Genomic DNA, 25,747 nt, shown 5'->3' with positions numbered 1-25,747 from the left:
CCACCACTCACCCTTGAAATGACCAATGAGAGCATAATTAGTGATATGCATGATCCGATGATTGAAGCTGCCACCACAAATGTAATGCTGCATTGGCCATGCTATCAGATTCAAAGCACAGATGAACGATGAGTTGTGTAAGAGGGTGCATTATTTATCTTTGGGGAGCAACAAAGATGTTGCTGCATTCAGCTAGGAATCCCCTTTGTGTTGCTTAAGATGGATTTGAAAAAGATGTTCTGTCGTGCCAGGACAAAGCTGAAATGTCCTTGGTAATGGGGACGTTTCTGTCACTCCATTGTGAACCATGACAGCCCGGCTGACAGATTTGCAACCTGAACTGAAGCCTTGCAGTGGTGCAGAATGCTGCATAGTGGACCACCGGTGGAGAGGCTGAATACCCATCACTGAAAGACAAAGTCGGCTCCTTCTCATGATTCATCATTGTCTGAAGGTGTGCTTTTAAAAAACACATCTCGTGCAACCCCTGTAGAATTCAATTGAATTGTGGTTGTCATTGTCTACCGAATACACTGGAGTGAGGAAAATATCTGTTGTACTCTCCTCCAGTAACCTTCAAATCCTTATCTGATCAGGGGAAATGAGGTATTCTGATGGTTTGTTTCAGAGCTCGGCATGCAGAAAAATTGATCGACGTCTAACAAACACTTATTTATATGAATGGGATAGTCTTTTCATTTGGCGGCAAATAAGCTCTTTAAAGACTGGCGGTGGTGCTACTGGCTGGAACCTCCATTTGAAGCTTTTGAAAGCATTTGATTTCATTCTGATAGTCAATGATGCTTTATGCCCGCATGGTATCATGATGCCTTTCCACTACATATATTTTCAATTTCCCTGACTCACACCCTGTGGAAGTAAAGACAGTGGCGTGCGTTCTCTCCCCTGCTGATGGCCCATTGATTGTGCTTAAGCAGACGTGCAGACATTGGGAGAGCAGGGGCTCCTGTTCAGAGGAACTTGGCAGGCAGCCTGAATGAAAGGGAAGGGTGCCTGGAGACCAGTGGAGAATCAATAGCACTGTGCAGCTGTGTGTCACGCCTCTGTGTGTCTACTGCTCTGTGGCACCAAACACAGGACAAGACCCACTTATCCCTCCTTATTTATTGAGCCTAATCTCTGTGGCTGCTTTCGGACACCCTACAAAGTGGAATCTGCCTCTGTGAGAATGCTTCTGCCCAGGTCTTCAAGAACTGGGAGATTCATATCTGTGGTATTGTGTTTACCAATATCTTTGAAAACTGCACAGGTCTTAGGATATAATTTTGTGGCTTGATTTAATATTGTCCATTTAAGGCTGCAATAGATTGCAATATAAAGATAGCACTGCACTTTATTAGACTGGAATCAGACGGTGCAGTGTTTGCTTGCTCTTATTTTCTCTAGATGATCCACACAGTCAGGGTGAATTAGCTGCAGAGGGAGTTTTTGGTGCTTCAGATCTTTTAAGTGATTTAAGGTGTAATGGAGTGCACTACTGAGAGCAGCTGTGAAAACAGTGGAAGTCAAGCGCAACCCACAAGGGAAAGGGAGAGAGGAGGACAAGGTTTAGTCTGGCATAGAGGCACCCACATTCCCCTGGACACAGACATTACCTTTGATAGACATAACAGGCCTCAGCTTCCGACACAAACATGTTCTTTTCAATCACACACTTAACTCCCAGTCCTCATGTCAACATCCTTCTTTCAGCTACTGCCTTAATAATGCTGAGAAGAATGATCATTCTAATTACTGATTTGTTGTGACATTTACTGTGTGGATTATCCTACAGTACAACAAACATGGCTGCACGCTGTAGTCACTCAACAGATGCAGAATTTATCACCATGTCGTTTGTCTGTGTTACAGCTCCACCCACCAAATACGACTGGTAAGGCTTGACAAGTGAGTCCTATAAACCTCTCAGGATAGGATTTATGAGTCAGAGGAGGGAAGGTTAACAGACACCAGGGTCACCGTAGGGGCCATAAACCACCAGAAGTATCACCATTATCATGCTTGCCAGTTTTGACACCATGGCCCCATGGCAATCAAAGCCTACAATGCAAAGCATTAACTTCATGGTTCGATGTGGTGCAGAGCAAAGCTTTTTGAAGTCCAAACCCTTCACTGCATGTCAAATGTAATTGAAGTGTACAGGAACAATCTTGAGGGCCCTTTACTGTATCTGTGCCCAAGAGATAACGAATGCATTCTTAATGATATAGCATTCATGTGGTTGGATAAGTTACCATGCAGAGGATTTTCACTCTTTTTTCTTTCAATTGAGCACGACAGTCAGTGAGAACGTTCGGCGTGTTTGATTATGTATTGCAATGGGTGTAATTTTTGTGTTCAGTAGAATACATTACACCAATTGGCATTGTGTATGTTATGCACATTATGAAAATCAGCAATCCATTATGAGCAATGTGATGTATTACTGTGTAAAGCAGAAGTGGCTGATGTGAGATGTGTAGGCTGCCATTAGCCTGTAGGCTCACAGTGCGCCTCCAGGTGCTTTATTGGGGAGGAGAGGTGATGCTAATATGAGGCTGTCATAATGGTCCTGAAGTGACAGGTGACTTAATGAGAAGAACCTGGCACTGAAATGTGTTCTGTGCGAGCTCCTTTCTGTCCATGCAAATGACTGCGAAATGGAGGCGTGAGAGTGAGGGGCGGGAGCAGGCAGCCTTCTTCAGGAAAGATTAAGATCATTGTGAAAGACAGAGTCTATGAAAAAAAAAACAAAGATCCTCTTTTTTTCTGCTGAATTGAAAATAAGCAAGCCCCTACATTTTCTTTATTCTCTTTGTTTTGATCACTGAAACAAGTTACCACTGGCAGTTTGAGATTTAAAAGGGTGCTGTGGAGGTGTGAGTTGAATGATTGATTAACATTTTATAGGAATTCATATATTACAGATTTATTACGTATGAATTTAATTATGTAGAAACTTTAAAGACTTTGTTTGCACTGTATTTTAATGATGGTGTATATATGTATACATACATAAACATTAATATATATACACACTATCATTTACTGTAATATATAGACCTATATATATTAAAGTAAGGGAAAACTGAAAATTATGTTTTCTTTTTGACATTGTATGTATGTGTATATATGTATAAATACATATATATATATAAATGTGTGTGTGTATATATGTATATATATATGCATGTGTGTGTATGTATATATATATATATATACATACACACATATACATATATGTATAATATACACACACACATATCTATAATATATATGTGTGTGTGTGTGTGTATATATGTATATATGTATGCATGTGTGTGTATGTATATATATATACACACACACACACTATATATATATATACACACACATATATCTATAATATATATATATATGTGTGTGTGTGTGTGTGTGTGTGTATATGATACACAATGATACAATGTCAAAAAGGAAAACATCAGTCAACTGTTTCGTGAACCTGAGCTGAAAAACAGATTATGTCCAGCTGGTAGGTTGATGTGAGGATACAGTGTGTGTGAACTGACTCTAAAAGCAGGCATGCGTCACTGCGGATGGTCAGATTGATAAATAATCTATACGACAAGGACAAAATGGCTGTCCTTCCATTTGATTCGATTTCTTTGACAACCTGTCTTCGAGGCAGCACCAATAACACTCATTCCATGTGGGGGGAGGGGGGGGGGGATTCATTAATTCACTTTGAATGTGCTGCATTAAGCAGGGAAATAGACTAGCATGTTCTGCACTTGGGCCTGGGCAGCGTAGTGTGAGCGCATAAAATATGGCATCAGTGTTTTTTCCACTGCTCAGCATTTTCATCTTCTTTGTATTGCGAGCAACATCAAAGATTAATGTAATTTTCCAGAACAAGATTAAAGTTACTCTGAATGAATGCAGCATCACTGCATTAAGAAATAAGGAGATATGTGAGAAAACACATCACCCCGATTTCATTGTTGTTAGAAAGCATTTGCTCTACCTGACTCCACTTCCATCCAATCTAACAGCCAAGAAACCCTGACCCAGACTGAGTGAACGACTGAAATGAGGAAATTTTGCCTATTATGTGACTGTGTCCCATCTTGAAAGCTGATACAGTGGCAAGAAAAAGTACGTGAAGCTTTGGAATAAAATAGATTTCTGTATTAATAAATGTGATCTGATCTTCATCTAAGCCACAAGTATAAACAAACACAATGTTTTTAAGATAATGACACAAACAATTATACAATTTCATGTCTTTACTGAGCACAACCATTCACATTGCTTTTGGAAAAACAAGTGAACCCTTGGATTTAATAACTGAATGAATCTCTAACAATAACATTCATGGGGAAGTTTGGACCATTCTTCCTTATAGAGCTGCTTCAGCTCAGACATATTCTTAGGACATCTGGTGTGAACGGCTCTTTTCAGGTCATTCCACATCACCTCTATTGGATTAAGGTCCGGGGTCTGACTAGGCCTTTGACTTTGATGTTTACAGTCATTGTCCTGTTGTATCACCCACCTTACACTGAATTCAGCAGGTGGACAGCCACCCTGACATTATCCTGTAAGGTCCCTCGATAAACTTGGGAATTAATTTTCCCCTCGATGACAGCGAGCTGTCCAGTCCCAGAGGCAGCAAGGTCCCAAATCATGATGCTGCCTCCACCGAACTTGGCATAGTGACGTTTTCTTTGCAGAGAAGCAGCTTTTTCCATGTTGTCAATGTCAGGACACCATGCACCATGATTTGCCTATGATAGACTCATGAACAGAGATGTCAACCAGCCCCAATGATTCCTTTTAAGCCATTAGCTTGTACTCTATGGTTCTTGGCTTTTACATTACTGATCATTCTGCGTTTTGCTTTTGGACTCATCTTACCTTGGCACCCACTTCTGTGGAGAGTAGCCACATAACTAGATCCTCTCCATTTATAAACAGTTTGTTTGACTGTTGACTGATGAGTATCTAAACTCTTTGAGACTTTGTAATCAACAATTCCTCGATCCTAACTCTTCTGAGATCTCTTTTTTGCGAGGCATGGTTCACATCAGCAGATGTTTCTTGTAAACAGCCATCTCAAAATGTTTAAGTGTTTTTTTCTATAAGTCAAACTAGCTCTAACCCGCATCTCCAATCTTGTTTCATTGATTGGACTCCAGGTTTGATAACTCCTGACACCAATTAGCACATGGGTTCACATGCTTTTTCCAGCCTTCACTGTGAATGTATGAATGGTAGAACAACACAATTATTTGTGTGTAATTAGTTAAAATACATTGTGTTTGTTCATAATATTAATTTAGAAGTGGATATGATTATATTTTAAGACGGATTTCTGCATCAATTCAGATAACTCCAAAGGTTTTCCTTACTTGCGACTGTACAGTGTAAAGATATTGGATGTAAAACGTATGTCGTGGGATCAGTGGATCAGATATTGTAGTGTGCAAATGATAAACCGAAGCCCAACAGCTATCTCCTCCTCTAGTGTCGCAGGGCTTATTTACATAGTCAGCATTAACATACAGATGAAAATGGCTTGTCTGGTCATGGAGATTGGTATGCAGACACACATAATGCCTCCTCATCACTTTGTTGAAATGTACAACAGTATTCTAAGTGGATTCTCTTTAGTTTAGTCTTCTAATTTACACTGTGTTAAGCATTAGATCCATGCAATTATCATGCCAGGATAACAATAAATGTATTCTATAAAGAAATGTACACGATTTAGGATTTAGCCTAATATGCTAAACATTGATTCCTATTATTACTGTTACTGTCTATTGATACCTCCACAGTTTCGCAACACAACAAAAATGTTAGAACCAGGACCAGATTTACCACTATCATTCTGACACTGTTTATTTTTACAGCGGTTAATGTAATATCATGTAGGGGAGGACCATGTGTCATGATTTATGAGGTGAATATTTTCATCATTAAGAAGCTACTTCTGAATATAATTATATCACCTCCCAACATTACTCATTTTTTTATTATTCTTATTATATGTCTGACCATAGACTGTATATAAATGCATTTTAATGATAAATAACTGTATTGTGTGAATTCTATGAACTCAACGTAATCACGATGTTCATGCGCACAACAGCAACTATTGTATCAAGTATTGATACTCAAAACAAAACTTAATGTAGTATGTATAGTATGAGTCCTGTAGGCATCAAACCACCCTCCTGCACAGCACAATACAAAAAAATGGAGAAAATATCTTCACCACTTTGACAATATACTTTACACCAAACAGAGATACACCAAACACAAATACACAAAATAAACCAACAATGTTTGTCTTAGCTCAAAATTATATAATTATTACAAATATTATTGTTGGATATCTTCGCTATATGTCTACAGTAGTCCTCAGTTTTTACTAATAACTGTTTTGCATATCCAGTTTTAGTGTCTCCTGGTAATGTCTATACAACTTGCAGCATTTCTGGCAGTATTTGCTTTTGTATTGTCTCTGTGTCACTTTAGTGATGTCAAATTGGTGAATATGTTTATTCATTTGATTGTGTTTTTATTTGTTTCTAGCAATGGTGAAAGTCTTTTCTTCATTTGCTCCTGTTGTCCTTGTAAAACCACAAGGTCATTTTTACACTTCAGTTTTGATATGGATTAACAAACAAGAGTTGCTGTGTTAATTAGTAAGCCTCCGAGGTGATAGTGGGCAGATTTTATTTTACCTTTGTATAGAGCTAGGCTAGCTGTTTCCCCCTGTTTCCAGTCTTCATGCTAAGCTAAGCTAACCAGTTTCTGGATGTAATGTAGCTTCATGTTTATGGTACATGCACAGCAGTGGCATCAATCTTTTCATCTGAGACTGTCCTCTCTAGGAGAAAGACGGTACCAGTCTTTTCAGCTGGCCAAAAACAACACATGTTTACGTTCAAGTGATAAAATCCTCTAGTAGCCGTAGTAATTATGACAGGAGCAAAGGAGGAAGTCAGGTGAATATTATAGAACAAAATCCATTTCGGGGGGGGGGGGGTAGTTGAGCCAACAGAACATTGGACTTTGACATCAGAGATTTGTTGTTCATTTCCTGTTTGAAACCGACTGTCATCATCATTGTTGTTTTTTAAGCATGACCACAATAGTTCCTTAAAAAATAATCCTTCTAACCCAAACCACAATGATTTATTAAACCCTACCAGTCATTTCTGTGCATAAACCTAACCAAAGCTTAACCGTAGCATTGTCGCATCATAAAAGTGATTTATTTTTTAATAGTGATTCATAACAGTTCTGGAGGGCACAGCCGAATTATGTCCTGCTGATAGATCAAACTCTTTCTCTATGTGTCCTTCTTGAGGCCTTGGACGTATATGGCGTATTTTATTCTTTAATTTGAACAAGAAAGCAAGCACGTGTAGTTCCTAAAATGTTGAGCATTGAACTCTCACCATTGTACTACCCTCTTACTCTGAAACGGTTTTAACAATATTATGAAGGCTTTTCTGTATTGCTTGTGTAAGTTCATGTCCTTTGATTTTATTCCAATCACACATTCACTACAACATTTTCACATACTGCAGTGCACAAACACTTTTCTCAATAATGGCCACTGAAACTTTCCTTGGAGAGAAATTCACGACCACTTCACAGTCAGGGTTTCACTGTAAGGTCAAAAAAACAAATCTTCAACTCAACATAGTGTTTAAACAACAGAGGAATAACATGATTCCCTCACGGTCACATTAGCATTATGAAAAAAGTCACTGTAACAAATTACAGTGTTTCACATATGCAAGTCACTGGCCTTGCACTTGTTACTTTTGTGTTACTCTTGAACTAATCAGCATACAAAGAAGAAGCTGCGGTTTGTTTTAGCTGTAAAATTTTTAACGTCCTCTGCCTGTCTGAACCATAGGTCTGAACATCACACTACTCCTCGCGCTGGCATGTAATGAGTGCTGGTTTAGGGACTAACAGTTGTTCTTTTATTTTTAGATGCCACTGTCGCTAAGGTAAACAGCAAACTAGTATTCATTACACTCCACTTCCCAGACCAGAAGACGCCTTTGTCCCTTCCTGACCTGCAAATCCAGCTTTGCAGCAACAGATGTAGAAGCAGAACCTAGTGAGGAAGGTGATGATAGTCCAACCGTCACCGCGAAGAGTTTGGGAGGGGTTTACTGCTCTTTACACCAGTTTTTTCTCTCAGGAGCATGGGACAGCATAGCAAACACAATATCTTGATACAGTGCCAGATTTTATGATGCCAGGGTGAGAGAACCCCCCCCCCCGACATTTGTCTCTTTATCAAAAACGCCCCTTAGCCAACAATCCAACATCTGTGATCAGCAGAGATTCAGAGATTATAGCTAACAGCAATCATCAGTCTGCTGTGAAAATGAAACAGAAAAGACCTGATGTAACTTCTGCCTCTCTGACACCTCATCTGAAGACTGATAGGATATCACTTCAGATAAGGTTTAAAAAAAAGAATTATGCTGTTTTTAAGCCTCTCAGCAAAACATTAACTGAGGGGAAATGAGAGAAATCCATTACCTTGACAGTTACGGTAGTTTTTAAAGTACCTACACTCAAATGCTGTAGAGCATACATTCATTTCACTGTGACACTCTTGTGTGTAATGTTAATACCAGGTACTGTCTTATCCTGTATCCTGTGAGAGTGTTGAAATCATTATAGACTTTCATGTAGCGGAGACAAACAGAAGGCATTGCTTGTCATCAGTTTCAGAGAGAGCTGTAAAAATTTGATGCTAACACTTTTAATTGAGATTTGGTTTACAGCCCATTCATAATACCTGAACGTGAGCAGCTTCATGACAATGTCATGAATATTGATTCAGCCTGTTTGTCAGCTTAAAGCTCCGTTTCACTGTTCATGAACCATCTCATCTCTGTCAGAGCGGAGGAATCTGCCAGTTTACAGCACCAGGATGCCACAATAAAAGCTCCTCGTGATCAATACTGATCCCACTTGAATGAAATGCACAGTGTTCGCTGTAAAGGCAGAATACAGATCTCTGTAGGGCACACAAGTGTGGCTTTGAATGGAGCTGCCCATACTAGCCACTGTTAACCCAGTTTCATTGTTGAGTCTTTGCCACAGGCTCCATAGATTATTAGTTTCTGTATGCAGCATGAATGATAAGAGGCTATGTCCCATTTCAGTTTAGGTATAAAGAGCTTCCTCCTGTCTGCCTGGCTGGGAGGTCCTGCTGAGATGAGGGATGTCAGCCTGTCACCCTGACGCATGGCAGCTGTTTCCTGCCTGCCCCAGCTTCTATAAATAGCTAAATATATCACCTAATGTAGGCCATTTGGTCAAACAGAAACTAAACAGGGCATGTGCTCTAGGGCTGTATTTTTCTCTTTCACCTCAAACGAATTTCTCATGTACAGGTGTATCAGTGTGGGCACCACAGTCGAAATATTTCTTTCTTCTTTAACTGTCTCCATGCAGTCTCTAAAGACGTTTTATTGGCAGAGTATTTGATTATCAAATACTGTGGAGATCATATAGTGCCAGTATTTTATGTCGAGTTCAGGCCTTCACACACCTTCATATGATCATTTCAGTTTATCTCATGCAAATGCAATACATTTTTTCAAGCTCATATATTATACATATATCTGTTATCTGCCATCTCTCATTCCTGAGGAGATACGGTAAAGGTGCTATTATGAGCAAATATATATTGTTGATGTACACAACAAAGCCTGTACAATATAAACCATTTTCAATACATATAGTCTTCCAGTAACTGCCAGTTTGTGAAAATTGCAATAGTTTTTTTTGTTTGTTTTGTTTTTTTCTAGTTCTCTGTTTTTTGTGTGCATCAGAAAAGTATTCAAAAGGTGGTCAAAATTTCAATCACACTTACTGTGGTCTTAAAAGATTGCCACAGTGTTAAATCAACATTTCACTGGCAGACTCTCAACAAGAATTGAGTGCTAAATCTTCACAAAGGTAAATGGTGATGATGCTTTTATTGTACACACCCGTAGTAAATTTAGAGGACTCACATGACAGGTGGAAGGCAGCGTATCGCAGTGTCTGTCTGTTGTCAGTATTTCAGTATAATTTATAATCCCACTGAGATAAACCATAGTATTTTTCAAGGTTTTTTAGCCACTTCAGTGGCATGGCACTATAGATGGAAATGCCACACTACCAGTCAGTCCACAAGTTTGGTCCAGAATGAAATATCTCAACAACCGTCAAATAGATTTCTATGACATTTTGTACCTCATCTAGCAGCCACATGATCTTTGTGTTTTTAGTGAAATGTCTCTGCAACTATTGGATAAATTTCCATGAACTTCGGTACATGCATTCATGTACCCATTGGGATTAATTCCTCTGATTTTTCTTTTTTTTTTTTAAATCGCACACCATCATCAGTTCATCATTAGTTGGTTTAGTGTGAATTAGCAATTTTTAGCATGCTATCACGCTTAAGTAAGTTCGACAATACCCTCTAACTATCACCATGTTAGCATTGTGATTGCAAGCACGTATGATATGTTAGTTTGGTTTAACTACTGTAGTACAGTCTGTTAAAATAACTGTAAGCCTGTAAGATTAGTCTCAAAATGGACAAACCTGCAAATTCTTATTGTAACATCACACTGATTAACTTTTATGTTGAATTTTTATGTTAAAGGAGATCTCGTTAGTGAAGTATGTTTCTTTGTATTTCTGGTTGTTATTTTCAGTCATCCTGCTGATCTTTACTCAGTCTACCCATGCAGGATGCCTTTGTTCCACTGCTAATGTGCCACCTGTGACACCCGCGGCAGGTCAGACCAGTTTGCTGCAACTCTGTTTACATTATAGGTGGTGTCATAGAGCAGGATTTTGTGGTTTTAGCTCAGTACACTATGTATTGGACTGAAGATCAGTTTCACAGTACTTGTAATTTGCTTGAGTTTTGCCCTGTTAAGCTGCTTTTATACATCTACAACACTGCATGTCATAGGATAATTATGTGACAGCTACAGTGTAGCCCCTAATCACTTTGGAGATTCACATTTCCATATGATCAACTGCACTGTTATAGAATAAAATCACCCTGCAGTATATAAAGAAATATGTTAAGATAAGTGGCACACCACCAGCTACATTAAAATGCAGCTCACACATCAATAATTTAAATCCAGTGATATAATACATATATTAATATAAATCTCTGAAAGCGTTAATCAATTCCCTTACTTTGGATACATCAGAGCATTATGCTGATAATACTTGTCTGTGTTTACTTAAGTAAAATCTTTAGCCATCGTTATGAAAATGTAAAAGTTCCAAAACACTTTTTTACATACTCAGTTTAGGTATTTTATAAAGGCCACATGCAGGTAGTGAATACACACTCCAAGGGGGGTCGTGAGGCTAACAACTAGCAAGGTCACTCCAGGTAAGTATAGTAACGTTGAAAGTACAAAAAACAAAATGACAAATCCTAATCCTATCCTGTCAGTGCTTTCTGATGCTTTACTGGTTGGATTTCATTGACAAACCGCAACAATTTAAAAGCTTTATTGAGAGCGGGATAGATGATAGCTACTGTAGATTGATATGTTTGTCTAGGCATTATTGAAGTGTGGGTTCAGCTCCCACCTAGGGGATTTCCTGCCTGTGTGTCTCTCTCCAGGCATCCTACACAGGAGTATCTCGGTACGGATTGCATTTCCATGTGGGGATTTTCTTTCTTTTTTTTTTTTTTTTTTTTCAAGGTATTAACGGAAAACCGTAAACAGTTGATTATTATTTGTATTTTTCCCCTCAGCCAATTGTCCGTAATCCCTGTGGAGGAGCTTAAGAGTTAGATTTCTGGCATCCATGGCCCTATCTTTACATAACGGCCACAGACAAATGGAGTGTGTCTCGTTTTGACTGAGCCACACATTTAGGCCAGAGGGCAAAGACAAGCCAGCGAGTTGAGTAGAGAAGCCACCCAAACAGCTAGCATTAATACAGCCGAACAACACAATCAATTTCAGATGTAGCTTAGTCTCATTTATTTGTACGCACAGACTGACTTTCACATGCAAGGAAACACACATGACACACACCCCATTTACATTCCTGATGTATCTGCTGGTCGCAGATGTGGTGATGTTGGATGCTCTGGTCCTTGCCGTCCTCTGGACAGGGGGGCAGATCCAGCAACGGCCTCTCTACTGTGACATCCAATTACCTCCAAAGGTGAAGTGGTTTCATTCGGATCCAAAAATCAATTTTGCGTGGACTTTGCTGCAGCATTCTCCTCTGGGCTCTTCCCAGCGATTTTGTGTACACATGTTGGTGACAGAAAACAAGCCGCGCTGCCGTTGTTCCAACTCCCATCGTCTTTTCTATGAAATGGCATCAATCAAAGTTAATGGGCTGTAATCATCACCACAAATACACTGTCGCACGTCCCACTGCTCGATCCTGAGTATTCAACTCCCAGTCAATGGGATGTAAAGAGCGACAAATGTGAGGAACACAATTTCCCATATCATTAACAAGTCCAAGTGAGAATTGGAGGAGAATCCCAAAACGTTTCAAAATTTAAAAGATCTCATCTGCTTCATCAGCGTCTTTGGGGACTGCAGAGGAGAAACGTTTGTTAGATATGCATGTGATATACAGTCAATACTACTGACACTGTGTTTTCAGGCATCCATCAACGTTGTCATCTTGTATTAAAGCGTGTCACCCGCCAACCGACAGATCTGCTGTGTGGTAGATAGATTAATTTTCCAAGTAGCCAATCCTGCCAGCTTTATATCAGAGTTCAGCGTATAGCGTATATCTACTTATCTCCAGGCTGTATGCTGCTGGACTTCTGATTATACATCACACAGCCACACACTCACACAGACACACAGACGCACAGATACACAGACTACTCTTTCAGTGCCTGGCATGGCAGCGCTCCAAGAAGGCTGTCCCTGATGTATTTCTGTGTTTGATAGGATGTTTTAGCCGTAGCATCCCCAGAAGACAATTTGTAGACCTCAACAGATGGAGAAGTCCAATTAGAAAGCGGGTGAATGAATTGGAGAAATGGGAGACAAACATTCCAACTCTTTCTCTCTCCCCCAGGACAGACAGCTAATCTTAGAGTACAGGTACAAAACCAACATCACTTCTGTTTTAGAGGGGAAACATTAACAAAAAAAAAGAGAGAAATAAAAGCTAAAAAGCAAGCAGAAAAAAGGCAAAAGATTTGATTTGTTAACACTACACAATCAAAGAGGAAGGCGCTGAATTTGATACAGCTCGCTCTCGCACCACATCTACAGTATGTATAAATATCTCCTTCTGTTGTCTGATTCTTCAAGGGCAGACGTCCCACAAAGCAATTGCCTTGCCATCAGCCAAGACCAAAAAGAGGAGAAGAAATGAAAAAGTGCTTAAATATAGCAACCCCCTGGGATAGTGGAAGGGAGGGTGTGCTGTAGTGTGATTAAAATGAATAACCTTCATTCAGTCACGATTGTTAACGGTACATTCGAATGTGCAGTCTGCGGTGGAGCCAAAGCCGTGCAGCTCCGCCTGTCTTCCGAGTGTTAACATCATTATTCATCAGGAGGCCTGTCCTCTGCCGTGACAAAGATGCTGAAGTTCTATATAATGGGAGTTGTGTCATTAAGTACACATGCTTTCTGCCACTGGCCCAGGGTCAGTTCAATTCATGCTTGAGCCACCCCTGCTGTGAGAGCAGACATAGTGGATGCAAGACAAATTTTCATCATCAAACTGACCTTTTTGGTTGTATTGTTGTTGCTGTTGTTGTTCCGCCCATGGCCCCGAGTTATTATTTTTCATGTCATTTTTTGATTTGACAGGAGAAGTCTCGTGGAGTGAAATGGAAAAAGTAATGATGTCCCCATGCGCATGAAGTAGTGTGGTGCAGGTGGGGAGATGGTGGTTATGGCTGCAGCTAGCAGCTCTACTCTGCCCCAGGGGCCAGTCAGCAGCTGTTAGAAGAGATGCAGCTCTTCCCAATACTTCCCCACAGGTTCTCACTGGTTCCTGGTACTCGCTGTTATCTAGGCTCACTGCTGTCGCCGGCCTGGCTGCTGTCCACACTCTCTGAGAGAGCGCTCAGTACATTTTTCCGCTTCACCACTCTTTCTGTCTCATCCCAACCTCGCTATTCCCTCCAGTTCGACTGTGAGATTTTGAAGTGTTCCTTTGAACTTGCAGTCGTGTTTTTTTAAACGGCTGGATTTTGTACCTTGATGTTTGTTTCTAAGACGCTCTCCGAGGAATTTTAAATGCCTCTCTCCGTGGTATGACAAACAATCTGAGACCATTTCGGTATTGAGTTGTGTCTACTTACAGTATGCCATACGAGGTAATGTCTATCCTGAATGTGTGTGTAGCTTTGTACGTACAAGAAGAAAACCTGGAAAGGAGGGGCTGCAGCTGTTTGGCGTAAAAAGCTAATATAGACAATTTAAAGTTGCAACTCAAACAGAATCTAGAAGTTTTTGGGTGTTGAACACAAAGAAAATTGATCTTTCACCCCAACATCTATTATCCTGAGACTTTTCCTTTCCTCCAAATTCTAGAGATATATTTGGCCTATTGGATTTATGCTGTAACATAACTTGTCCAGAGTCTGCAGATTTACGCCTCTACAATTAGTCAGATAATCGTTAAAATTCACTCTCGCCCTTGGAATCAGTAGTTTGACTGAACAATCCCAATATAAAGTCCACTTACTAGCTCTCTCGCAGGTTTCAGTCCTGTCTTACAGTCTTCGTCAGCAGATGGAGTTTGCTCAGTTGTCATGACGATGACAAGTGTTGCTTTTTATTTTTCTTTTATAATTAAATCACCTCTGGGCGTTGGTCAAGACATCACCGTACCTTCAGGTCTGGAAATGCTGATGACATTTTAAATTATTTCTTGACATCTACATTTAATAGTTTAAACTGTTTATCATTTAAAAGGGTTAGACCTTCTCCAGAGATTTAGACTTGCATTTTCATACTTGGTTTTTTAAGCTGAGTACTGCTGATCCTCAACTGATCTTCATGTGTAAAATTGGTGGAGTTCCCCTTAATCAAAAAAGCAATGAATAGATTAATCGATACTGAAAATAATATATAAACCAAGGCCTTAATGGGCTATTGGATAAAACTTCAATATTCAGATTAAATCACTGAGACCAAAGTCTGGCGACGCTGTTCTCTGCCATTAAAAATCTGATTTTCAGATACTGCAGCTCATGAATGCTCACACTGCAAACTCAGAGTTAAGGGGCCATTTGGTGGAGGGAACTGATATCCAGCGGCTGCTCTGTGTGGAATCGCACATCAAAGTTAATCTTGCACCGTCTGCTCTGGCGCCGTGGAGCACTAATCTGCTGTCAGTGTGATGAGGCTCCTGGACCAGTTCCCCTTTCCAACACAGAGGCACTAATCTGAGAGGCCTTTCACGTTCGTGCTCGTCTCAATCACCTGACCACACAACAAAGGTCACAGGGGTCACTTTGAAATCTCATCTGGTCAATACTAAGTGACAATTAGCATACAGTGTGTTTCAGTTAGAGGGCAGTTTGGACTATCATGCTGATTTTCATCTGTCACAACTATTTCAAGTGCATTTTTTGTAATTCAGAGACTGGAATTTTACAGACAAATACATTAAAAAGTACAATTAATTCAATTAACACGGCCATTACTAATGCTATTCCTGATTTTAGGCTACTACTCTTAATTTTTTTTCGTAATTGCTCATCAATAAATTTTAGCGTTTTCACCTTTAACCCCACCTCAGGTCGTCACATGGCAGAGGTGAGGTAATTCGCTGCCTGCTCGATCAAAGCTTTTGGTGTTCAAAAAAATGCCACCACTCTCTCCCCCGCATGCCGATTAACCTATGATGAATACGGAATGAGTTCATTAGCATAATCGCTTGAGTGTCTGATGATTTCATTTCATTATCACGTTCTCTCATAATCCATAGCTCTGGCGCCCCTTCGTGCTTCCTACCCCTCTTTCATGTTCCTTTGCCCTCCCCATTCAGCCACGAAGGAGTGTAATTGCATTATCAAAGTATTATACTGACGTTATGGGAATATATTTTTAGCCCCTGGCTTTCTGAAGTAATGTAAGGAGAATGGGCAATCTAAACATGGGATGACAAATTAGACTTTGAGCACTGTTTGAGTCAGTTTACACTGGTTTCATCATGTCCTGATGGAAGACTTGCATCATCCAGACCTCCCTCTGACACACAGAAAGTATTATTCTCACATTTGTATGTTTGTATTTTATGGGTCCATGTGGACACTTAACCCTCCTAAAACTTCGATGAATACAGAAGAGCCATTCATCGAGTAATTAAAAGAAACTGCCACGAGGAATTTGGTCATAATCGTGACGACGAGGAGCTGGAGGAGAGGTGACTTGGCATATAATAGCAGTGAAATGGGAGTACTTTTTTGCATAGGACAGCAGTTGTTTCTCAAGTGTCAGCAGGTGTAGACTGAGTGAGTGGAGAAGAGCAGAAGAAAAGAAAAATGTCAAGCAGGGCTGTGCTAGCACTGCATGATAATAGAAAAGGAGGAGAAAAAGAAAGAGAATGAAGCGTTTCATCTCCAGCTCATAGTTAGAGGCAGGCAGGTCCAGGCAGAGGAAGGGTGAGTCAAAGTCAGGAATGGAAGAGCGGTAGAGAGGAAAGCTTTTTATCATCCCTGACTCTTAAGAAGATCTTCCAAATGAGAGAGGGCGTGCATGCTAATGTCAAAGCCGCGATGATAACTAGCCGCCTGGTTTCACGGGGTGAGGGTTAAGCTGGGATTTGGAGGGCTGAGGGAATACATGTTTGATATGTGAGCGAGAGAGAGAGAGAGCTGAGGTGCCTTTGCCAGGGCTATACGTGGGGGATTATTCTATATGGTTTATCTCTGTCTGCATAGCTAAATGAGAGGAATTTCACTGGCCTTTATTGGCTGTGTGTAGCTCCTGAGATTCCTGGGTGAACGTTCAGCTGCGAGATCAAAGCCACATTGACACTGCTGCACCACAAAGTCTTCATTTACAAAGTATTAACACTGACTGGCATGTAGTCATGCATGCCACGGCTGTTTCCTTGAACTTCACATGCAAACCTTCAGCTTTATGCCTTTCACAAATCTGCAGAGACGGGATCTCAGTTGGATTGCAGAGAGCATGGAGAAAAAAAAAGAAGAAGATCTCTCACATCTGCTCCACACTGTATTTAACTGCATTTCAACATCCAATCAGAACAATGTAGTCTGAGCGTTGTTGCCCACCGAGTCGGCGATGTTTTTCACCTATCTCAAAGTTGTCCTTCCCTGTAGCTATTGTTCGCAGTTACTCATACTCAAGCGCTCTGTTTTTCCTACCACACGCATTACACCAGGCAGTGCGGTCCACTGGCTCCCTGCTATCTCTGCTTTCCCATCTCCCCATTATGTTGTGTAGTTGTGCCAGCCTCTCCTTCTCTCCCTTATCACCTGCAGTGAAAATCTAGTGGGCTAATCCCAGCGCCTGTGGGATTCCCCCCTCTATAATGATGTATATCTGAGGGATAGCATCAGAGCAGAGTGCTATCAGCCCACACACTCTTAATCCCATCAGTCTTTGGTGTCCAAACCCAGGAGAGGCAGCGTTTTGGATGTTGTGCTCCCGGCCTGTAGCCAGAGATGCAGTGCAGAACATCAGGAATGATACATGGTGTTTAGGGATCATGTTGGAGATCATGTTCACTTATTGTGCTTCTGATTCTGAAACCTTGTGGTGTTCCTCCCTGAGGATTGCATTGCAGTGGTACATCCTGTAGCTGTGCCACTGAATTGAAAAATTCCTCTCTGCAGGGTGTAAGTCACCACTCTCTCTGGCATTATAAAAAACATGTATTTGCTTTGTTTTATGATGGAGATGGATAAATACAGAATTTAGTTAATATTTGAACATGCTGACCAAAACACAAAACAGATTTACATTTGGTTCATCAATTATAAAAACATATGGTACACCAGAGAGTGTTTTCCTTTATTCAGCAAGCGTCACCCTTGTTTATCTGTAAATGCAGCAATCTCTGTTTGCTGCATTTCTCTTTTCGCTCTCGCTGGCCAGATTCATGATGCCTATTGGCACAGGAAAGAACGATCATATAGCCTTCCCTTTCTTGTTTTTATGAACTAAATTTTTTATGAGGGCTCTTAATATGACATAACCACCCTCAAGACCTCTCCCACAGCACTCTATAAATCTTGCGGTTTTCACAAATAAAACCTGAGAAAATTTACATCATCTTGTCACTCATGTTAGTATCCCTCCATGACATGCAGCCGGTATAATCCATTTTCTGGAGATTCTAAATTCATAGTTGTACAAGCATGATTGAGTTCAGAAGGAAAATTACATTTTTGTGGTACATCTATTATTTAACTGTCAGCAAAGATGAATATTGTGTTCTTTCAGCCTTGTGGAGAAGGTACAGAGAACCATATTGTCGAGGAGCGTTGCTCCATTTGCTCCTTGTCATGGCTTGTAAAAATGGAGCCTTTCTCGGTTGGTCAGTGAAAGGCCTCATCGCTTCTATGTCAAGTCCCTAGATAAGATTTTAATGTTGTGTCCACTCTGACAATCTTTGATAGTCTGCAGCGGCTGTGCATTTCACATTACATTCGCCCCCGAGATGTCGCCTCTTCTGATACAGTATCTCAAACTTCCCGACCTTGCCACTGTTCTGGTGTCCCTGCACAGTTTTAATGCCTCTCTGTGTCATTATCAACTTTTGATTGGTACAGTCAGTGACAGCATCAGAGTTTCAGGATAGTTGACAGGTTTTTTGCTCACAGGTTTGGAGGGCTTGCTGTAGAAGCCATTGAGCTGTGAAACCGGATGACTGAATTACCTCAGGAAGCGCTGATAGTGAGCTTGGTGTGCGACGGGATGTTTGGTGAAGGTCAAACAGAAAATCATGCATTCACAGAATTATCAAAGACCAGCTGAGGGTACTTGATGCAGAGAGCATGTTTGGAATTTACCAATCTCATCTTTTTGAAATGATAAAAAATGCTAATGCTGTGCCAAACTAAAAATGGTTGACCTTGACATTTTTTCTCGATAAAGTGCTTCTTCAAATGAATGTCTTGTTTTAGCATCTCAAAGAGCGACTCATAGTAAGTTCCCTCTGACTCAACACACACAACAGATACCACTGAGTCCATTGGATATGTCTCTGAGCGATTTCCCCTGCTTGCAGATAATAAAGAGACAAATGCTGAGTGGGATGCAAAGTTAAACCAATCTCAGGGAAGAAGGTGAGATTGAAATTAATTTGAGATTCAGATTATCAGATTGCAGGCCCCTCAGTAATTATCACCATGAAACAACACGTGGTGGATGGATGGTGCATGAGATAGGACCGTGTGCTTAATTCATCTTGATTCTAATCAGCTGACGAGTCAAAACCCTTAATGTATTAATCAAATTAGTTTCATTCCATTGCTTCTCATTGAAATATCAAAGAAGAGTAGATCAAAGTGCGATTTAATGTCTTTACCATGACGGATTTAATAGGATGGCACCCTCCTGCCTGGCAGCTTTGGTTTCTTCATCACATGATTTTTCTTTATTTGAACACCTTGACCTTGATCGCTCACATCAGTGGGATTGAATACTGTGATGCCATTTGAGCATCAGTCTTTCCCTTTGCTTTTATCAATGCACTTTACTACAGTCACGTCTGCAGGAGGCGAGCTAGTTTAACAGTAGAGCCCGGGAAGAGAAAGCTGGAAGTACCATGACCGAGGTGCCAGTGGATGATTGGATTTTAACGCTGTTGACAAAGCCCTCTCAGCTGGAAGATCTGCCACAATCCTTCTTGGATCCTAATTGTCAGCACTGCTAAGCTGTTGGCGATGCTCTCCGCTGGCATGTGAGTTGGTGGGATAGCAGGACTCACTTTAGACCTCTATGATTATATCAGAAACTTGAGCCTGTGCTCACTTAAGGGAGGTTTGTACCTCAGTATTGCATTTCTCCTGCCAACAGCCACACACGTCAACAGGTTGGTTGATTTGTGTGCAGTAGACGCAGCAGCTCAAATGACTAGAAAAGGTCTGACTTTTACAATTTAGGCTCATTTTACTTGAAAAGCTTTTCATTTCATTCTGTTTGATTTGGACTCTCAGAGAGACGTGCCCTCTCTCTGAGAAGAGAAAATAAACAAATGACGTGTTTGTAAAGTCATCCAGATATGTTTTTTTTTTTGTTTTTTTTTCTCGCTTCCCACTAACCAGATGGCAGTCAGATTTCAGACACAGGGTTCTGGAAGACAATCAAGGAACAAGATTGTTTTTTAGAAAGGGGGATTGGTTAAAGTAGATGTCAAATTAAAGGTCTTTTCACACACACACACGCACACACACACACGCACACATATTCTTAGTGACCGCCTGTGTCTGTGTGTGTGTGTGTGTGTGTGTGTGTGTGTCTCAGGCGTGTCCATGTTTCAGGGTGTCGCCACTCGCTGTGAGGCAGTGAGGTCATGTATAGAAATCTGTCTCAGAGCACCCCCTGATGGAATACCGCACCACTTTTAAGGTCAGCCGCACAAACTCTGCCACACAGGTTGATACAGGGACTCATGAATGTTTGATTGGTCTATTATCCGAGCCGGGCGGGGACATTCATCCCCCGGTTCTGGAATTCAAATATTCCTTTTAGTCTGACATTTCTCCTACAACGTCTGAGGCGAACCCCCCAGTTTCACTCTCTCTCACTGCGCTGGGCTTCATCTGCAATGCTGTCATCTCGCTGTAGGACAATTCTACAGGATGCGCTGTTTTTAAGAGCGGTGCGACTGCGAGCACAGTATGGTTTCAGGTGGGTGGAACTGGGGAATTGATACTCAGTCATTCCGACACCCCTCTTCCTCCTCTGCAGGGTGGATAAGGATCTGGCTATCCATCTTTGTGTTTCACCCATGTCAACTCGGGGTAGCAAACGTGGGCACCTGGTAGTCGGAGACAACAAGAACAAAGCAGGAACATTACTTTAATCTCTCGCTGCCGTTAATTCCTACCTCTGCCATCATCCAGGAGGCAGAGCTTTGTGTATCTCAGCTTCCCCCTTATGAACAATCCATCACTGTTAGTGCTTCTCTCCAGAGTGCGCTAGCTCCTTTCTTTTTTTTTTCACCTGCTCACTACTATGCTTTGCTTTCAAAAGACGAGGCTCGCCGAAAGAACTGCAATGCATTGTATTCCACAGTTCACTGTTCACACTTATTTTCACATCCAGCAGCATCTCTGCCACTCGTCCCATTGGAATAAAACACATGTGAGCAGTCACATTAATGGCATTATAGGCTTTCAACAGCACATCCAGAATCTATAATTGACACCTGCTGTCAGGCTCCGTCAGTGATTACAAAGGAAAATGACTTGACCTGTAATGAACTGTTAAACTAATGACATCTGTGTGAGATCACTCAACTTGAAAGCAAACTGTTGTACATGAGGTCTCATCAAGCGTGATATTAAAATGTCCACTTTTACATCTTTCCGCCCAAGCTCTGTAAAAGCCCAGGCTGTTGGGCCCAACGTGATGGAAACCTGAGGCTAATGACTCAAGCAGACGGCCGTGGGCATTAGACAACTTCATTTATGAAATAGTCAACCTCCCGTGTAGCGATACATTCACATTACCCTGCCTCACTTGAGAGACGCGCTGCTGTCACAGCCACTGAGCAATGCTGATGTCCTTTCCTACCTGCATTCATCTTACTCTCAGGAGGTAATGGTCTTCTCAGGTCATTTGCGCATTAGGGTCCCGATCATTCATCTCACCCACCTGCAATCCTGTGTACTGCTGGTCCTCTGCAGCACATGGAGGGATGTTTGGAAGACAAGGAAAACATTCACTCTCTGAATCATTTATTCGCACTGTTTCCTAAACAGTGCTGCCTGTGGTATAACAGGCAGAGGGGTGTTCATGAACATGTAGGTTATGTTGGAATGATTTGTGTGTCTAATTTGCAGCCTTGTTCCTAATAATTGCCTTGGAGAAATCAGGACTTGCTGCCTTATGTTTTTTTTTTTTTATATATATTTGTATGATATTGAATGAAAACTACCTCTCTGTGTGGCAACCGAATATCACTGAGTTTGTGGTTAAATGTAAATGTTCAGCTTGTTAGTTTTGGTTGTAATGGCTGCTAAGTGGCACTGGAGGTGTCTGCTAATGTAAAGAAAGTGAGATCATGAAGACAGTTTGATTTCAGTTTTACCTTGAGCATAGACAGGTCTGAGTGCCTGAGAGAAGACAGACACATTAATCTCGTGAATGGGAATCATTCAGTCCCATCTGACATATATACAACCATTAATCTGTTCGTGCTGAATGTATCCTGTCCAACATTTGTATGATGTTGAAAAACGACACGCTTGTGGAACAGTGTTGTGCACCATTTCCAAAGAGACGTTTTTTTCTCTCTTATCTTGAACAGGAATCGTTTTAATGTGGTTTCACCGTCTATCTACATTCAATATTCAAGGCCCATTATGATGTGGGAAGAAGAACAAAACACACAAGAGGCTGTTTCTGAGGCCCACAGACTCGAGCGATCTCTCCAGGGTTTGGCATCATGCTGTTCCCTTCCCCCTTTAGCTTTCACTCCATGTGATACTACTCCCTGTATCTTCCACAAGCTGTTTGGCTAACAGAGGTCACAGGGGATGTGTAGCACGTTTGGTCACGACGTGAAAGCATTAGCCGGTGCCAGCAGGTGTGTAATTATATATGAAACGGGGGTTTTAAAAGAGGAGCATCACAGTGGCATGTAGAAAGTAGGCCAGGAAGCAGAGACTTCAGAAAAGTCCTATTTATTGCTCACTCACTTCAAATGTGTGACTTCTTATTTGAAGTAGTGAAATAATCCAAGGTCACTGTAACTATTTCAAGACGATTAAAAATAACATTAAACACACAACAACATGACAAAACAAGCGTCCAGGGCGGATTCTTTGAAAGGAATTCTTTTTTTTTTTTGGTATTGTTTTTCTACCCTGTGTGCTCACTGTCGTCTGTTGTCTGTGTTTCAGGTATGGTGACATGGTGCCAAAAACAATCGTGGGGAAGGTGTTTGGGTCCATATGCTCTCTGAGTGGGGTGCTGGTCATCGCCTTGCCTGTCCCTGTCATAGTGTCAAACTTCAGCCGTATCTACCACCAAAGCCAGCGGGCGGAGAAGCGACGAGCCCAGAGGGTACTGCCCCTCCCTCTGCCTCTCTCTCTTCCTTTCTCTCCCTATCTCTCTTTATTTTTTTCTCCTATCTGCCTCTTTCCTCTGTCTCTGTCTTCTCCACACATAACAATGACAGGGCAAATGTTATCTCCCAGAATATTAATCTTGTATTGTGCTTCTGTGTACTGTATGTGTGTATTGGGCGGGCTAAAGTTGCTTGAGTATATTTCAGTGGGAGAGAGAAATAAGAGGGGAAATGACAATGACTGAACAAATGATCTTCAGAGTTTTGTGTCAGCAGCTTTTCAATAGCAATATGTGCATTTCTTTCTAAAAGTGTTTGCTAAGGCAGAATTTCCTAATCATAGATTTAAGCGTAGCCTCTCCCTACTAAATACTGTGGCTGCCAGAGGGAGACAGAGCCAATTAGTGTGACAGACAAAGCGTCAGAGGCTAAAACAGAGGTCTGTTTGTTCAAACAGAAAACTCGGCTTGCTAGAATCCGCGCTGCGAAGATTCGAGGCACTAATGCCTATATGCGCTACAAACAAAATGGGCTCCTGATCGACTCACTGGAGGAGGTAACGGGGCCAAGCAGCGGCTTGGGGGCTGACTGACCGGGGCCTCGCTGATGCTTGCATGCCGCTCTGCTCGGGGGGCCATGCCACCACACACGGGGGAGGGGGCGGGTGGGGGGGCTTCTCATGCTGTAACACAGGGGCTGCTGTCATTCCAGTGCTTCAGTGTGATCGTCCTCTCTCTTACATTGCACCTCTCCGCTGCAGCATTGACATGCTTCGTCGACACACTCTCTCTCTCTCTCTCTGTCCATACAGCAGGAGGGCCAGGCAGGCACACTTGCCTTCTGGTGGAGTACACAGCCATTACAGTCACACTGACACATGACCAAGCTGTGCATGTCTGTTCAACAGGGTTTGGAGGGGAAGGAGGGAACCAAAGGCTTCCTGGACAGTAGGTCGCCTATGGAGGCTGTCTGCTCAGCCTGCAATCTCCTCTAAACTCTGTTTTTGATCTGCCGTGTGTTTTGTGTGTTATTTCTAGAGCATCCAGGTTGTAGTGCAGACTAACACAACATCCTTCCATCCCAGAGCCGTGCAGAGCTTCATCAAAGTCTGTAGTGTGGTTGTGGTTCAGAATCTGTGCTGTGTTTGGTGTAGTGTGTTCGATCTGTGTCTAGGTGTGCCACTGCTGTTGCACTGAAATGAGTTCAGTTCTAATTTGACTTTTCTGGTCCTTCTCACCAAATCAGCGAGAGAATGGCAAAACCAAGTCTATCAGTGAAACATGTTGTAATCAGCCACTGTCTCTATGCCTCTCTAAAAACATCCCCATCTCACTAGGTTCTCAGTAGATTGGCTGCCGTGCTACAGATCAGCATCTCAACTCTCAGTGCTTTGCGTACTCTCCACTACATCACAGAGCTCCTAGCTCCTAGCTGTTGCCCTGAGACTCACAGAGTCTGAGCTTGCTCATCTACACTGTTTTTTTTTTCTCACTTTTGTGTGTTCCAAGGCCTCCAAGGAGGCAGGACAGGCCCTGGTGGGGAAGGCCGCCAGCCCTCCTTTTGAGAGCCAGCATCATCACCTGCTGCACTGCCTGGAGAAAACCACGGTAAAATCCCTTTTATTTCCCTCAAACTCAAAAGCTGTGTCCACTGGAAAACACACAATCACTTTGGCATCTTTTATTTTTACTATCTTGCTAACAGACTTTACACAGTTTAAAATAGCTCGCTGTAAAAAATAGTTCCTTTTATGTAAAATTGCGTCACTCCTGCAGTCTGCGCTGTATCGTCGGTGGTGCCTGCTTGTTCCAGTGCGTTGCAAATAGAAACAAAGTAGGTTTTTTTTCATCCATGCACAAACTGTAGAGTCTATTTCAAATGCAACATGAGTTAAAAATAGCAGTAAATGGGGCTGGGAAATGTTGAGTCCCCTCGCCAGCAACATGCTAAAGATAACATGACTCTGCCAGCCAGTAACATTATTCCTTCCATTCAAACCAGCCTACTTCATTTTACACTATCTATAATTTAGAGATGTAAGAGCCTCTTTTAATGCTTGGCGGTGACGTGAGTTTTACACTTGCAGCTCTAAACCCCGTACAGAAACATGGACAGGCAGTAAATCAGAGTTCCTCCTCACAGATCATCCTCCCCCCTGTAAAAGACTTGCCTGTCATCTGGGAATATCTCCATTAAGGCTTCACCCCATTCATATGGATGCGCACATGTGTACATTGGGCCTCTCATGGTGTGCATTACAGATGGCAGAGAGTGGAGAACAAGTGGCAGAGGGAAGCTATAAGAGAGGAGGCATGATTCAGGACGATGGCACCAGATTCTGCGTGGTGTCACTCTGCCACCTCCTGGCACAGTCTGAAACATACTCGGAGCCTGACCTTCAAGTCATGCTAATTTGTCACAGGGATAACAGTTGTGAATGTTTTCACAGATGGCAGTTAATATGGACATC

At 41.6% G+C, this 25,747-nt stretch overlaps 1 protein-coding gene across 2 annotated transcripts in view; it reads left to right on the top strand.

Annotated features, from left to right (window-relative positions):
- The window catches only part of LOC111670880 (A-type voltage-gated potassium channel KCND2-like), a 31,702-nt gene that overhangs the window by 3,665 nt on the left and 2,290 nt on the right, over positions 1–25,747 (top strand). The window contains exons 3-5 of one of the 2 annotated variants that reach the window (XM_023427811.2): positions 23,111–23,273; positions 23,735–23,833; positions 24,786–24,884. In XM_023427811.2, coding sequence (XP_023283579.1) covers positions 23,111–23,273; positions 23,735–23,833; positions 24,786–24,884 — 361 coding nt within the window. The remainder of the gene's footprint in view (positions 1–23,110; positions 23,274–23,734; positions 23,834–24,785; positions 24,885–25,747) is intronic. The other variant, XM_023427813.2, reaches the window with a different exon arrangement.

Source organism: Seriola lalandi, unplaced genomic scaffold (assembly GCF_002814215.2).
Source record: "Seriola lalandi dorsalis isolate HSWRI2012SDOR001 ecotype SW California unplaced genomic scaffold, Sedor1 jcf7180002054862, whole genome shotgun sequence".
Classification (NCBI taxonomy): domain Eukaryota; kingdom Metazoa; phylum Chordata; class Actinopteri; order Carangiformes; family Carangidae; genus Seriola; species Seriola lalandi.
Note: the sequence above shows the minus strand (reverse complement) of the source record. Positions and strands in the feature narration are given on the sequence as shown.